At 31.8% G+C, this 18,176-nt stretch overlaps 2 protein-coding genes across 2 annotated transcripts in view; one reads left to right on the forward strand and one right to left on the reverse strand.

Moving 5' to 3' along the window:
• LOC127712085 (E3 ubiquitin-protein ligase RNF34-like) overlaps positions 1–4,158 on the reverse strand; it is a 36,636-nt gene extending 32,478 nt beyond the window's left edge. Inside the window, exon 1 of the mRNA XM_052218292.1 lies at positions 4,086–4,158. The gene's annotated coding sequence lies outside the window, so the exon portion shown is untranslated. The remainder of the gene's footprint in view (positions 1–4,085) is intronic.
• Positions 1,353–17,501, forward strand: LOC127712075 (uncharacterized). Its single transcript, XM_052218273.1, has 4 exons — positions 1,353–1,457; positions 6,849–7,099; positions 8,885–11,063; positions 11,666–17,501. Exons 2-4 carry the CDS (start codon positions 6,887–6,889, stop codon positions 12,628–12,630), a joined length of 3,357 nt encoding a protein of 1,118 aa, XP_052074233.1. The 5' UTR covers positions 1,353–1,457; positions 6,849–6,886; the 3' UTR covers positions 12,631–17,501.
• The last annotated feature ends 675 nt before the right edge of the window (positions 17,502–18,176 follow it).

Below are 18,176 nucleotides of genomic sequence, written 5' to 3' on the forward strand. Positions count from 1 at the left end.
ACAGGGGCCTGTCTTTATATTGAAGAGAATGAAAATGGCCGACAGCTTGAATGGTCATTTTTAATTGTAAATTGCATCAAAGTGGGTGAAAATATGTAAAAAACAACTGTTATACACAAATCCAGTATGTCATAAGAAAGTAATTCATGTGCTGGGAATAATTATTCTCTAAAGATGGAAAAGTTTATTGACTGTAGACATGGACAGGGGCCTGTCTTTATATTGAAGAGAATGAAAATGGCCGACAGCTTGAATGGTCATTTTTAATTGTAAATTGCATCAAAGTGGGTGATTTAATGAAAAATTCAACATATTTACACAAAACCAGTATGTCTTGGGAAAAGTGATTCATCTCATAAATGGTTTTATTCCTTTTCGAATGAAAAGGTTTTAATAAAAAATACGTCCGTGTAAAAAATTTTCATAACGTCCATGTCGGCCAAGCTTTCCCCTTATTATTGACCACAATAAAACGTTAATCGTCACAATATTTTAACTAACAATTACTACAAACTGAATAAAACAAGGTAAATAATTTACGAAATTGAAATATATACTTACATTATGCTGTTTTGAAAAGCTTGATGTAAAATAAAAATCGAAGCGGTGGTGAACTTGTCATGATCAGATGCAAAATGGCGATCTCGTTAAAGTCTCGTGTGATGCGTGTTTTTAGTTGGATTTCGCTGACCACTGTTACAGTTGCCAATCTCTGTGTATATATATGTCTCTGTTTATATAAATCTTTTAAAAAACGTCAAAAGCAGTGTTGTATCATCATCATTTTAAGCTTATTTGACATCTTAGTCCATGTTCACGATGTTTCTTGATAATGAAGAATCATTGCTTATCCGCCATTTTTTTTTTCATTTCTAAATCTTGGAAAGTTTTTTTGTAAATTTTCAATAATTTTTATATCAAAAGTATTTTTCTGATAATTAATGTTAAACAGAGACTTGGAATCTGTAATCTGGGAATAGTATACTAACAATATTTAATGTCCCAGATGTAATATAGTCTTAGGAATAATCTAGTCAATATTATATTTAATGTATTATGTCCAAAATATTGTCTTTCAAGCAATGTCACGTTCGGGTGTTTTCACTTAGGTCCGCGTGTCTTTCAACATATTTTTGTGTGTTTTCTTTGAGGTCCGCGTGTCTTTTTATAGTTTTATGAGTTTTCGCATTTCTAACATTGTATAGAATAATTTTGGAAGAAACTATAATGTTTTCTGTTTATGTTTAGTCAATATTTTGAAATGAACTATAAACTAAACCCGCCAGCTTTTCGTCATCCTGACAGTGTTTTTTGAACCGCACGTTTCTAGATAGGCGAATCTAGATCAAGACGAAGCTTGTAAAAACGTGTGTTTTCATATTCACTTCCAGAGAAGAATATAGATTTGCAATCACTTTCTGCACGCTATCAATTTTCGATACAAGATTTTGATAATGGTAAGAATAAATTATATATATCTGTTCATTACGGCATCATTTTATTATTTTTAGCAGCATAAACTCATGTGATTATCGGAAGCCTTGTAACTTTGTTTATCTCAATATCTGTTTATCTACTTCCTTAGTGGAAATATATCAATCATATTACAGATGATTTATGGAAAACAGATGAACAGATACATTATATTAAAATTAATACGCATTTTTTATTTATATTGTAAATGTTGATTTTAGCGCTAAACTTGTGTTTAACATGTTTAATGTCAGACTTCCAAATTCATTAGTGTTGTACAGATGCATATGGGGGACACATAAACAGATGAAGAAGACTTATAATTCCTTTTGGGATTCTGTGTCTGGAGTGATTTTCTGATTTGGTCAGCCACGTTCTATAGACAAAGAATTCCGAAAAGGATTAGAAGTAGACCAGTTACTCAACTTACTGTCACATGGCATTCTATTCATTGAAACATAAGTTGCATACTAAATGTATATAGCAACTTTAAACACACACATTGACATGGTGACAAAATTATATGGTTAAGTAATCTTACTTTCAAAAAATCCATTTTCTTAAATACTTTGGGACCAATCACCGAAATGAGCATGATGAGTTATAATATCTTATGATATGGGACATTTTACAGTGCTAAAAGTTAATATTTTGAATTTCGACCAAAATAGTGAAAAAAAAAACCAACATTTTTACTTTTGAGATAAAGACCAAAATATATATGTAGAGCTCTCTTTTTCTTGCCTCCCTTCCTTTCTTAAATTGTCTTGCTGAACCTTAATGTAACACATCTTATGGATACATTTGGTTAACGGTAAGCACTGCATATGTTAGGTTAAGTCCAAACCTGTTTTTTAGGCACTGAAAACAGGTTTGGGGAAGATCCTCATTATTTGGTTTATGGGTATTGAACTCCAAATCAGGTATCAATTTATGGTATCAGATAAGCGTTTGAATTTTTTGTTTATAATAGATATCATGATGCACACATCCATGTAAATAGCAACAAACTCTCCTTTTTAGACCATTATTCTTAAAAGAACTGCACAAAAGTTAACAGTCGCCAAAATTTATATTTTTTAAAGGTCATTAACTTTTATCCTGATGATAATTTAGTCATTATGTCTTGAGGCAAAATATGTTACCTTTACAACATTTGTGGCAATATGACAGCAAATATCATGAAATCCAGAATTTTAATCAATGAATATTGATACCTATTTTGGGATATAATACCTGGTAATAGGGATAATTCCCAGTTATGAGGATAGTCCCCAACCTGGTAAAAGTCCAAAACATTTCCGTATATGAATATATGTTACATATTTCTTTCAAAAATTATATAATTTTATCTCCAATGTACCTTCCTACCTACCCTATTTTTTCTGTAAGTAAGCAGATAAAAAAAGTACTTTTTTTAACCTAGTAAATTTAAAATATGACAATTCAAAGCATGCATGGCATAAGCTACTCTGAATTCATTTTCCTCATTCATTGTACATCGTAAGGCTGAACAAAATGTGTTTTTCATGTAGTAGGCTGATCATCATTTCGAGGGAGCAGGATGTTATGCCAACCAACTGCAGTTTTGTTTTTGCTATTCAAAAACAATTTAATCTAATAACTTTGAAGTTTGATCAAAAAAATATGTATCGTTATTAAACTTTAATTTGGGTAAAAGCATAAACAAACTGTACACTGAAGTGTAAAAATTTACAGTAATGTATTGTAATTTTTACCATTTTCTAAAAGAATGTACACATTGGATGGTGTCTAGAAAACATATATTTGTACAGTGATACTACAGAAGCATATATATATCACTCAGAAAAATGATTATAGCCCAAAATGAATAAAATTGTTTACATTTGAAGATGCATAATTAGATACTTCGTTAGAATTCCTTTGTTATATTTGTATGTACCTGTAAATACAGTTTCTGTTAATTGATTTAAATTACATAATTTTGCTAAAAATATAACTGTTTTAATGGAATGTGATGAAGATCATGAAAATTCAATATATTTCTTGTTGAATTTTATTTGATTATGGTTATACATCTTCCTTTCCTTTAAAAAATTTGTATACCTCTGCCGCTAGGTGAAGGGGGCATTCAGTGTTGCCCATGACCGTCTGTCCTTCGTCCATCCCAAAAATATTTTCACATATATATATATTATAAGCAAGCTTGAGCGGGGGCATTTTGTGTCACCAGACAAGTTCTTCTTTTATTTTTTATAAGTAGCATATATATATATATTTGATAGAATAAATTAACTGTTATGTTGGGTGTACATTTATCGTAAGCAAATCCTTGTATTGCAAAAATGTTGAGCTGTTGTGATGATAAAACATATTTCCCTTGTTAAGGTTTAGGATAGATTGTTAAATAAATATCTACTATCATGAGAATGAAGCCCCTATAGGCAACTTTTTAAAAGTTGACAAAATAATCTCTCCAAAAGTTTCTGAGTTTGTATAAAAGACAGTGGAAACAATGGGCCAAAATTTGGCTTTAAGATCTGATATTTATCTGTAAACCTCTTAATGAAGTACATTTGTAATTACTGTTGTTTAATTTAAATCTCTATCGTGTTTTAGGTGCTTATTACCTGTGTATTTAGGAGAAGCCATACTTAAAGGAACACAATCTTTGCCACCTATCTACCTGTGTACATTTTTTTTGTAATTGTCAAGTGTTTCCCAAAATAGCATGTTACTTATATAATGACCTTTAATTGTATTCGGGGTTTCTCTGACTTTAATCAACGTACATGCAGGTCAAGGGTAGATAAGATGAAAATACAAACATTGTGATAATTTGAATGTAATAGTTATTTTCAATAATAGTTTTATACCAGGAGATAAAAAAAAGAACTGAACAGGAGACCAGTAGTGAATGGCTTCTGTATTTTACCTCCTACCAGAATCTCCTAGTACAATGTATATGATTTGTGGTTTTTGGCCAAGACAAGTCCTCATTTATGAAGTATTTCTAAATCAGAAGGGTACAGGTTAAAATTTCTTCTGGACATTATGGTCAGTACTTCAAAAACCATGAAAACATGGAAAAGGAGAATTTCAGATTTAGATATTAAATAAAACATCGTCATTCAAACATTATTTACTTGATAGTTTTTAACTCCCAAGTGGAGATAACTCAATATTATTGAAATGCCAGAACTGTCTTTATTGAAAAAAAAACTTTACTTTATTTTATTAGCGAAAGCTAAATAACAGACACATGCAATTTAACATTCCACTGAAATTTTCTCTATTATCACAAATGTGTGGTTTGTCCAAATATATATATTGATTGCAGATTTAAGCTATAATTTCAAAATAAGTTTATTTTTACAAGTACTTTCTCTGTAAGAGTTAACACAATATATAAATTAACTAAAACATGTATTAAGTACCTTTTTTGTGCAGTTTAAGAAAGTATTAACGAAAAAATTGTATAAAATTGAAAGGCAAAAAACTCAACAGGTAGGACATGACCCTGAAAAAAAACGCACAATTTTAATTAAAAAAAAAATGTCGTACAGTATTACTTGATCTGAACAACACCTGTTCACAGGTCTCAGGTGTGTGTCACAGTGTGTGTCATCTGTTGTAAACCTGCTAATTATTTATAATCATTGATTAGTATAAACACCATACAGAAATCAAAATATTGATGTATTGACTATTGACCATGTTGACAACTCAAGTCTCACAGAATTGATGCATGAAAAGTGAAGAAGTATTGTAATGCTCAATAGATAATGGATTTATTCTGCCTTGACATGTTTTAATATTTGTTTCTAATAATAGTAAAATAATGCTTTATTGATCATCTGTGTAATTTATAGCTTGATATTTTATTGGAATGAAACATTTTCTTGTTCCATTTTGAATGTTTTCAATGCAGATGGAGTTTCAATTTCTCAATACTGACATTTTGAGAGATAGTTTGTCTTGATTTTGTCTTGATTACTGAATTTTGGGCATTAGGACTTGACTGACATGACTGAAGTAATATGTAATATTAAGTATCCTGTACATTTATACATATTATTTAGTGGTCATGTTTGGCTTATTTCCCTTGTAAGTCCCTAGTCACTGTTATTGTCAGCCTCCTAATACTTTGAAAAATTCTTGCAAATTTGAACTATTTTTTGGCAAATGTTCAGTTCAATTTGAATTCTATCTTGAGCAATTAAGAATTTTTAAGGACTTAAAATCAATATTGCTTGTAATGGTCATGTGGCTCAGTAGAAACAGCTTGCTCAAGATGGCTTAACCTTATATTGGCCTGAGTTCCAACTGACCAATTTTGATTTAATTACTGATATACATGATACATCTAAATAAAAATAAAAGAGCTTGTCATGAAATTAAAAGGAATTTTGGGGGTTCATATCTTATCATTACTTATAAGTTTACAAAAAAAAATGTATTTAGACACTACGCTACTCCTTGGTTAGAGATTGAGCTAAATGTTTCATCCTTAATAAGACTGTTTATAACCATTTCGAGGCTATAGTAGCATAGCAACACCTTGTGCTCCATTTACCACCATTAAGATTCGACAATTTTGTGAGAGTTTAAAATGTATAATAAGTGAAGAACAACCTTGTTTCAGGGTACAGGAGTACTATAGTTAACAATTTGTCCGTCTGTCTGTCTTTCAAAAAGTTTGGAGAAACATGATTTTGTGCTAGGATTTCAACAAAAATAGATATATATGTATATATATGATAAATGTGCTTCTTCAAATTGATTCACAGTATCCCAAAATAACAGTCTATAGAATTTTCAAAATGGCAGCTAAAATACCTCGTACCTAATAGTGAAATTGCTTGGATTTCCAGGACATTAGCTATCTTCATGTATAGAACATATCCTGAAAATATTAAATCCCTGTGTCAGCATGTATTTGTCTGCTGCTATTTTAAAAATATTTGCCAAAATATGTTAACATATAAAGTGCTCAGATTTCAATGAAATTTGGTATATAAGTAGAATATGATATTTTGATGGATTGATTTCTGGTAAACAGTTATCCGTAGGCTCCCATTTCCCAAGTATCTGTATTTCTCCATTTTCTATTTGACATGGTTTTAAAATTGTTACGTAAGAACTAAATAAAAAGTATGTATTTCCTTAGGCACTCAATTTCATGTTTGGTATGTAACACGAAACCCATGAAAATTGACACCCCTGGAACATGTATTGCTTTGTGTGCATCAGTATTAATTTTTTATTTCTGAGCCTTAAACAAAATTGGGCTAGAGAAGCCTTGCTGACATGTCAGTTTTTAGGTGGTGTGAAAATGATAACATTTCCCCACAGTATAATTTGATTTCAATTTTCCTACATTTTTTTTTCAGGAATTGAAGCCGTGATATGATTACCAGAGACTGTAACCATGGAAAATACACAAAATATTGCTCTAACACCAGTTACCAACCCTTCACCTGGACAGGTGACAAATTATAATGTTAAACCATATCATATGCAGCCGGTCCAGACTAGCGGTGGGCGTGACCTGGCTTCTGATTTAGTATGGCAGCGTGACCCAGACTGTTCTAGGGATCCTAATGTTGGTAACCATGGTAATCCAATGATGGTTTCACAAGGGGTATGTAAACATAAACAATTCATGCAAACCATTGATTGTTGTCACTTTATATTTTTTGCACTGGATTTTACAAGAACATGTTTGAGGCAGATAATGTGTGGAAGTGATTTTTTCAAGGTAACCTTACTTAGTAAAAGTAGTATATATGCATCTACTACCCAGATTTGACTATGGTTCCTACTGAAATTAAACTCAGCCACTTAGACTGAAAGTTTGCTACTGATATATAATATGGATTAGCAATTTAGCTGTAATTAGCAGCATAACCTTCAAAGTTGTCAGAGTAAGCAATTTTTAACCAGCTGTAAATTGTACATTTGACAGTGTGATGATATAAAATTGACCTTATTTTGACCTTTATGGTTGCATATTCAAGATGAGCATGTGATATAAATATGATCCCTGCTTAGAATGACACTGAGTAGGATTTTATTTTGCTAGTTCACAAGGTACATTTGTAACTGTGAAGGATGACATATCATACCACCTGGACATATCAGTCTGACTCAGAGCCAACCAGGTTTTGTTCATACACCTAAAATGCTGCCTGCTTGTACACTGTAGCATCACCACCGGATATAGGTACCCCCGTAGCAAAGAAACAACGATAGCAAAAAGTACCTAGTCTAATCCCTGTACAGTAAACAACTATTTGCCGCTATTCGCCGTACAATTTATCCGCTTTATGTACATGAATTTCTCTGCGTAAGCAATAGCTGTTTCGAAATATAGGGTTGTTCAAGCTTAAATATGATATACCTTTGTTCTACGAAAAAGTCAAATGAATAGTTGAAGGATTAATGTGTTTTAACCAGTTTGAACTCATCACATGCTTGGTTGAACATGTACCCCCCTATCCCATTCTGACGATTTGAAGAGAGAGAAAGCTATTTAAGGATCAAAATCAGCCCTAAATGGTAGCTACATTATTAAGAATCAGTATCGCAAAACTTTAATTGTAAGCAAAACGTAAAATATATTGAAAATAAGAAGAATTTGACCTTACCTGACTCCACATTTGTTTTTTCCATCACTTCGGGGGTACCTTTATCCGGTGGTGATGCTACACAGTGTTATAGAAGAAGTAGCAGAAGTATTTGTTCTAATCCTGTCAGGGTTTGAAACCACGATTTTCCACCGAAAACTAACAATCCTGGTCAATTAAGATTGCAGTCGAGTGCACCTGCCATGTGCAGGATTCGAACTCTCAACCTCAGTGATCACAGTGTAGTGATACAGTAGTTCAGCTACTTAGACCACTTAGCCACCAAGGCCCCACTGAGCACTGAGGCATATAGAAAACTGATGTCAATTTCATTTCCATTGGATGTTAAGAATAATTTCAACATACTTCATCTCTTCTATACTGGCTAATAACAACTTTAAAAAAAAGAAATACACCAGTTGATCAGTTTGAAGAAATAAGATTAAACTTGAAAAGTATTTTTGAAATTGATCTTGTAAAAGGATAACCCCTTTTGGGTGAGCAGAGTAATATACAGAACTAGGGATTTAACATTTAAAGAGTCTACTTCAGTTGAAGAATTTGTATACGATTTCAAGAATGTTTACTGTAACAACATGTGGAAAATAAGTTGATTTGTTGAAGGACAATACATAACACAGATGTCAGTGAAGAAATGGTGTCTAATGATTATTGTGAGTGTATTTTTTGTTGTATTCTCACTTTGTCAAAGTGTGTAATAACATATAATTTTATAAGGTTTGTTTTCTAGAGGTTAAGTTTAGCATACATAGTATATCAATATTTGAATTGTATTTTAGGTACATATTCCAGGAAACCAGACACAAATGATGCCAGTCAATCAACCACATGGTGTTCATCAGATGCAGGGAGTAACAATGAATCAGCAACAAACAGTTCCAGTAAACCATTCGCCATCAGGGTACCCTGTTCCTAATGTTTCCAATGCTCTACCTCATAATCCTGCAGGTTACCAGTATCAGGGGCAGACAACTTCTGTCCCGACTGCCTCTGGCGACCATGCTCACGTTAGTATGGCTCCGACGTTTCAGATGCCACAAGGAAATGTTTATCCTGGGATGAGACCACAAGGTGTAGTTAACTATTTGCCTGTCACAAGTCATCAACAACTCATGATGGATACTGACGGAAATAGAATTCAACAAAATACCATGATGCAACAGAACATGGGATTGACAGGATTTCAGATGCCTCAAAATATGGTTCCTGTACAATACAATCCAAATTTTGTACAGGGAGGTAATATGAATGGCAACGCACAGTATATGAATATGCGTCCACCTACAACAACAGTTCAGCATCAACCTCAGCATCAACCCCAACAAGCTAATTACAATTATCCACGTCTTGTACCATATAATCAGCAATTAATGAACGCTCCAAGAACACAATATAACAACCCTAGACCTCCAGTGGTTCAAAAGCCTACTTTGAATATAATGGCAGCCAACCAAGTAGCTCAAAAACCAACAAATCTTAATATATCATCTGGTACTCAAGTTTCTTCACCAGACATGGGCTATCCAACTGTCCAATCACCAACTGTCGCTTCACCAGGGACAGAAAGTGTTAAATCACCAACATATGTTTTTATGTGTAATAAATGTAACTATGTGACACCACACCGCAGCTCATTTAAAACTCACTACAGTAGTCATATACAATATAAACCTTATCAATGTGCCTACTGCGATCACGCTACCATTATGAAACAGCCAATGCAAAAACATGTTAAAATGAAACATGCTATAGAGGACTCCGAGGGATTCATATATGAAAGTGATTCAAAAAAAGAAAATATCATAGAATTCTTCAGCAATCAATGTAGGTCAACTATGAATTTGGAAGAAGCTAAAAAATACCTGGATAAATATGAATCTGGTGAAAAACTGAAGAGTGGTCCAGCAAAGCGTAAATTGTCTATGGACGAAAGAGATAAGGATTCTTCAAAGAGAAAAAGGTCTTGGCCAGAAGTTGGGGATGATAGTAATCAAAGCGATGCTTCATTAGGTCCATCAAGATCGTCACTTAGTCCAAGAAAACTGACACATTGGAAGCAAGGTGTAACATTTGAACATCACAATCAGGAAACAAAAACAAAAGTAGGTCGTGGTCGATCCAAAACTTTTTCCGGTTTTGCAAAACAGAAAAAATTCATTACTTCAAGTGTTATGAAATGTCCATTTTGTGAATTCAAATCTGGATCACAGAAAGGTTTGAAAAGGCATTGTAATTGGCGGCATCTAGAGAAAAGATATAGATGTAACAATTGTATCTTTTCTACCTTCTTTCTAGAGGAGATGGAAGTACATATCCAAAGTGATCATTGTGAAAGTTACCAGTTACATAGCAATGAAAGAAGTAAATCTCCCGAAAAAACTGTTGGGAGACCAAGAAAGAATGTATCCAGTGCAGAAGAGACTACCCCTAAAACAGTTACCATTGACAGGTTTTCTGAAGAAAATGCAGATGAAAGTGGTAACGATGACATGCAGTTGAATTGTCCACACTGCAATTTTTCTTCAAATCCATTTGCCCTGAAGAGACACTTGTTCTTCTATCACAAAGAGTGTGATTGGAAATGTAAGATTTGTGGATTTATTTCTGACAGTAAAAAAGAACTTGTACGACATTCCAATAAGGCACATCCAAATACTCAACCAAACATTGTTCAAACATTTGCCGATATTTCTTCTCTGTTACCAGACAATGCTTCAGAGCAAGAGAAGGGAACTCCCCCTGATAAAGATATTGACGAAAATGAAAAGGTAGTGAGTAAACATAAATTAATTGACAGGGATTATATCAAAACAGGCAAGAAACGACTGGTGTTAGGGAAAAAACGAGTTTCTAAGATAATGAATGATTCCAGTGGCGATGACAAAATACAAATTATGAAAATGTTGAATGAAAGAAAGGGACAGAAACGTGGTAGAAAAAGAGAGGAAAAAAAGAGTGGTAAGAAAAATAGGCATTATTCCAGTTAAAGGTCATGATCTTGTGAAATTTGTACCAGTGTACTGTTTTAGTAACTTCTGTTGCTAAGGATTTTAGAATAATTACATGTATGCATTTATAAATGACTTATATGAATCGAAAAAAGATATGGGCCATACATCAATAAGACACCAACTCAACAATATAATAAAACCAATTAGGGCAACAACATGTATATGATTAACAAAGTGTTTATAAAGTGAAATTTTGAAAATACAGGTAAAAAAGAGAAATTAAATGTGATGTCATCTGTTGGATTGAAAAGTCGAATCCTGAAATCTGAAAATACCAAACAATTTTTATTGCTATTCTTTATCATGTAGATTCAAATCCATAATGTCATTAAACTAAAAAGTATAACCTCTCAGCCTGTTTTTGTATCTTCTTTGTTTTAACTGTTTTGTTTCTGTGTCTGTGGCAGCGTTAACAATGAATTAGTTTGCGATAGGTGAATGATATTTGGTATGTAGTTGTATTAGTATTGGCACATCTCATTTTACAAAAAAGTAACAGTTTATATTTACATATGAATAAATTGTATATCTTTGGTTTCTAAATTTCAGATCAGAACTCGTATGTTGTGCGTCCAAAGAAACTAAAGATTGCCAGAATAGGATTTAGTTGTGTATACTGTACCTATGCTGCCCCTCTCAGGCATCAGTTACGATTGCATTGTTACGAAAAACATACTAAACATCCAGCGTGTTTGATGGAGTTTATAAATAGTACAATGGCGTTGGAAGAACAGGAAGATTATGCTCGAGATAAGACAGAAGAGAAAAAGAGTCTGGAGAAGACGGGTAGCACTTTGGAGATGAATGTGGAAATAAATGTCTCAGGAGATATGGTAGAAAATTCCAGTGGTAAGAAGCAGGAAGATTTCGAAGAAAGATCTTTTCAAGAGGGTGAACAAGATTCCATTGAGAAATTGGAAGGAAAGAAAATCCAATTGATGGCAGTTGCAGAAACAGTTGAAGAGAAGAAAAACAAATTAGAAGAATCTGTTATTGAAATCAGCTCTTCAGATGAAACAAAATTAAATATCACAGTAGAAGATTCTGATTGTGGAGAGAAGGAAAAGACTGAAGGAGAAACAACAAAAGACCTCAAAGACAAGAGTAAAAATGAAATAGAAGATCTTCCAGAAAACCCAAATACAAGAACAGATACCTTGATATCAAAAGTAGATGAAGACCAAAACAAAGAAGTTTTGACTTGCATGGAGAACATACTTGCCAATATTGGGAATGCAGAAAATACTACAACAAATAATGGTGCTAATGACTACATTTTACACACTGATAAGTTTAATGGTCACAAATTTTCAAATCCATTTTCTACGCTTATTGTACAACTTAATTCCACCCAGTTATTAGTTAAAGATGCCTTTGAAGGCACACTTGATGATGTAGATATATATTTAGAAAAATATGGAGTTCGTACTCTTAACATGGATTCTCTTACTCCTAGACAGTTCTCATTGTTCATGAAAAAGTTCGGAAGTAATTTACAGCAAATTGCAGCATGATTATCTCCTAAACATGTATCTTGACTATATTGCTGGTAAGGTTTCTACTTTTTGTTTTTTATGTACTATATGTATAGTTATTGAAAGTTGTGGGCATTTTTGTTTTTAGACTTTGTCATACAATTTTTAATGTTGTCTACAGAAGAATTCAGAAAAAAATCAAAGCAAAAGACTTTTAATTCCTGTTATTTAAATCAATAATAGTTCAAGGTTTTGTCATAAAAAATGCCTGTAAACCATTAATAAACAAATCTAGATTTTTGTTATGAAAATGTAAAAGTACAGTTCTTCCTTTATTGGTAATTCACAGGAAAATAATGTTAATTAGTGGGCCTGCCAACCCTCTGTATGTGTCCTAGACACTATTCACCCAGTCTTCTTTCTTTTGTCCGTCCTTCTATCAGCACCTTCTGTGTTTTTCAATAATTAAATTTGTTCTTATTTTCATAACTCTTAATGTTCTGAAATAAAGTTTGCTATCATGTTTGACCATTTCGGATTTGTTGTACCATAGTTACATGTACATGTAGGTACAGAGTTAGTATCAGAATTTCTGAAAAGGTCTGTCATTCTCTTCATAAATCAAATTAGCGTTTATGGATTTTCATAATTTTTATACAGTTTTGAGATTGGGGATTTGATGCTCCTATTTATTATTAAGAGTTTTAGGTTCATCTTTAAGCAATAGGATTCTTAATTGTCAAAATTATGAGGGTTTATTCATTCTTTCGTATACATATAGATGGCTTTTTATGCAAAATGTAAATTGTGTCTTTATGTTTCTTTTTTTGTTTATATTCTTTTCCGCCTCATTAGGATCCTAGTTTTCTCTTGTTGAATTTTCCATACATGTCTATTCTATAATTTCCTTACACATTCTTCATACTCACCTTACACTTGCTTTAAACTGTGTTTTTATCACAAGGTTTTTATGGGGTTTTGGTAGTGCTGATTTATTAATGGTTAAGGTGTGATGGTATTATTTTGTAATTTTATAACACATGGTTGTTATCAAAAACAGCAAAGGTTAACAAAACTGAGTGTACAAAACAAGTAGCAGACAGTTAATAGTATATTCTTTGTTATCTTCTAGTTTTTACAGTGTGAGCCTCTCTTTACAGAAGTCTATCAAGGAACATCTAGTGTGCATTCTGTTGTTTTTTATGTACACCGATTAAAGTCATGATAAACTAGCAAATGGCCACACCAATGCAAGATCTGCAGGTTTGTGTAACTATTTTCAGTTTCCAAACAAACATTTTGCTGCGAAATATTTCCTTCTCACCAAACATAACTTTTTAGGTATAATTTGAGATACATGATGCATTGTAGATTTATTTCCAAAACCAATTTTCATATTAAATTATCAAGGTATTGTGTTTTTGTTAAGTGCTGAAAAATCTTAAAGATTTATTAGGCTTTAAGATTGGTTCTTGTTGCTATATAAGCAGAAAGTTTTGGATGAATTACTTTGTAATTATGGCAACAATCAGTGAATTGATTATCTTCTTTTTAAAATGTTTATATTCAGCTGAACAACACAAAAATATTGTAAAATTTTGAAAATAGGAAATTCTTTAAGGCATGCAAACTATGCAGCCTCTGATTGTCATAACTAAAACTGTCCTAAATGTACAATATCAACATGAATTTAAGGCATATTCATACATGCTTGATACTGTTTACAAAGTTAAGTTTACTCAATACAACTGAAGTTTTAAATTTTTGTACTAACATCCTGTACCACATCCAATGGTCACAAATGGGATAAATACCTAATACCTAAAAGAAATTGATCACAAATCATTTAATTAAACAGATTCTCTAGTTGTATAATTTAATATAAATTATCTCCCTTATTGTCAGTTATGTTATACTGAAATTATCTCCCTTATTGTCAGTAATTGTAATATCTGAGTTATCTCCGTTATTGTATTAGTTGGTTTATCTTCCTTATTGTCAGTAATTGTAATATCTGAGTTATCTCCGTTATTGTCAGTTATTGTATTAGTTGGTTTATCTTCCTTATTGTCAGTAATTTTAATATCTGAGTTATCTCCATTATTGTCAGTTATTGTATTAGTTGGTTTATCTCCCTTATTGTCAGTTATTGTAGTAGTTGATTTATCTCCCCTATTAATTCATAACATGGTTTGTTAAATTTTTATTAATATATATTTCTCATCTTGCAAATTTTACTGTTGTCATTATTAAAAAGTAAAATAACAAAAATACTGAACTCCGAGGAAAATTCAAAAAGGAAAGTCCCCAATCAAATGGCAAAATCAAAAGTTCAAACACATCAAACGAATGGATAACAACTGTCATGACTTAAATGACTTAAGATATATTAAAATCCCATCATACAAACAAGAACTGTTCCCAAAATTTACATGCAAGTAATAAATGAAAACAAAATGATGTTAATACAAATTATTTGAAAAAAAATATCAATGACAGTGTGGTTAAGCAAAAGGGATATGATTAAAACTTATCTTTCAAATACCTCATCTTGTTTTACAAGTTTTGTCACAAAATTAATACAATCGTTGATTCCTCTTAATAGTTTTTTCATAGTGTCATCCATAATAACATATAAAGCATAATATGATAATATGATAACATACATTCAATTTTCCTCAAATTTGAATGATTTTGGGTCAACCCTATGACACAAATAGTTAGTACCTTTCTTTGTCGGCTATAAAAGCACAAAACTGTAGATGTATTTAGTAATTTTTGTACCTTGTCATTATGTGTTTTTGTGGAAATGTAGAAGAAATACAAAGCGCAAACTGATTAATAACAATTATGAAAGTTTTTGTATTATTTGAACATTGTACTAAAGACATTAAAAAAAAAGAAAATCAATGAAAATGGGACATAATGAATTTTGAAGGTGTATATTTTCATTTATTTGTCTCAAAAATGAATTGTTAAAAAGGAAAAAATGTCCATGTGATTTTTTAATTCCATTTTTATTAGAAACTGGATTAATAAATTTTGCTAAGTACCAATTTTTGTGGATTGAGGAAAAAATATACTGTTAACTATACTTGTTCTTTGCAGTTTACATTACATTCTGCATTAAAAGTCTATAGTAAAATTGCATTTTGTTGAACACTAAAATGTATGCTTAAACTCTACCCACAAAAATAAGTACCCCATGAATATTAATAATCCCCAGTACATATGACAGACCTGTTTGTATAGTGCTACATAGATTTATATGAACTATATTCCATTGTTTATCTTATAGAGTTCTTTATATTTTGTTGTACAGATTTTGTTTGTTTACTAATGTTGATTTCTGTCGTGATTTTATTTTGTTGAATCATGTTATATAAGGTTAAAATGTTTTCCTAATGTTTTGTTTTTCATTGACAAGCTTGATATTAATTTAAGCAGATGTTTAAATTTCGAATGTATTTAATACGTTGCAATTATTATTCAAAAGTAGCCGATTTTCATCTCATGTTTTTATTAGTAAGAACGAAATTTTACAAGCCTCTGATTAATTTATCGTACAAATTTTGATCCATAGTTACTGTCACAATTTGCACAGTCCATCTTCTTGTCAATCTGACAAGTTAAGATATTGTCTGAAATACTTGAAATTTAAGATTTGTAAGGTTAATGATAACTGAAATCTTAATTTCCCCAGAATTGATAATCCAATAAGAAGTGATTAAATCAAAAGCATCACACTTTAGTACATCAAGAAATGAAATGTTCTACTACAGTTTTTGACTTTTGAGAGATTTGTGCATTCATTGTGCAAGTTCTTTTGTTAACCCTTTATAGGCCAATTAAGTTTGAATATATGGATTTATGAAAGAAAACCAATCTTACATTTATAAAAAAAACTCTAGATAAGGGCATATTTTTAGGTGAGAGATTTATTAACTTTTGCACACTGTGCTTCATTGTGTGATATCAGTATTCCCTAGAAACTTCATTATCATTGGGATATTTTTGTGTTAAAATGAACAGAAAGAATGGGGATATTTATAGTGTTCATCAGCTCAAGTTGATATCAAGCTCATTACTTAAAAATGGCATGTTTCTCATTACTGTGAGAAAATATTTAGACTATAAATTTTTATATGTTAATGTTCTGAAAATTATTATGGTCACACATTTATCCGATTTTTAGAAAGATCATGTTTTTTTTTAAATTCTTGTGAATGGTTATTATAATTTGTAAGTATATGTTTTGAAAAATGTACAATAGAAATAAAACAAATGAGGAAAAACAGACCTATTGTATGTATTACACTTGTCAGAACCTAAAAAATGAAGAGACGTTTTTGGCAGAAAATAAAATAAGAAAATTTTTGGCAACAGGAACTTATAAAAAACTTTTTTTTATGCTAAAAATGCTTGAGGGAAGTAAGTTGTATATAAGAGGAAAATGAATTAATAGTGTAAACTATTTTATAGGCACTTTAGAACAGGCCATCTTTGCGGGACATGATGATTTTACTTGGAACAGTTCTGAAAAAATGTATTTACAATTTGCTTTTAATCCAGCAACAAATTAACCAAATGTTGAAAAAGTTTATATATAAAGTTATTCTAGAAGGATCAGTGCTATCACATTCTACTTATTCCAACTATTAAAACGATGATGAAAAGTTCTGGAATAAGTTTCCAGTTACTCCACTAAATGTATGGGTAGGAGAATTACTGTCAATCCACTGGATGTATGGGTAGCAGAAACAATACTGTTAATCCTTGTTCATATGTTCTAAATAGATGTTAATTGTGTCATTCTTTTGTTGTAGCTTTGTGAGCATCAAAAAGGGGTTTTTGTAAGTTGTGATGTTATATATGTCTACAAATGGTAATAAAACTATGCATATTCAAAATACTTTCTTAAGGCCATAATTTGTGACTGTATTGATGTCTCAGAATAATCAGTGGATGATTTCTGGAGAATTACTTCTGTTAAATTGCCTTACGATTGGAAGATCAAAAGTCCACAAAATATCAACAAATAATCGAAAGTTTGACATTTGGTATAGACGTCTATTGTTTAATACTACATGCTGACCTCTTTAACAGCATTGGATCTAGGGTCGAAGGAAAGGGAGGTCATAATTGTCATAAATGGTAGAAATACTGCAGAGTGTAGCAAAGGCAACATAATTTGATGAGTCAAAGCAAGCAAGCAATATTGTTCACTTCAATATTTCCACTTACCTGCCTCCTTAACTAGTTGCAATTTCCCTCTACTTCCCCATACCTTCGTCGAGTTTTTTTTATTATAAATACGGTAATACCTCCAGTTATCTCCCTTGCGTAACTCTTCAGTTTCTCTCGGAGGCCGCCATTAAAGCACATGCGTTGCTTTCCCCGTACGCTTATTTGGATAATTAGAATTTGAATCGTAAGATGGAGAAACAGGAAGATAAGTTTAAGAAGTGTGTAAGGTGTCTGGACAAGATGAACACTGGATGAGCACGATGAATGTTACAAACATCGTATTTGTAACGAGTCATTCCCATGCAAAATTTGCAAAAATTGGTCAAAGGAGCATCAGA

The sequence above is a fragment of the Mytilus californianus genome, unplaced genomic scaffold (genome assembly GCF_021869535.1).
Source record: "Mytilus californianus isolate M0D057914Y unplaced genomic scaffold, xbMytCali1.0.p SCAF_8, whole genome shotgun sequence".
Lineage (NCBI taxonomy): Eukaryota > Metazoa > Mollusca > Bivalvia > Mytilida > Mytilidae > Mytilus > Mytilus californianus.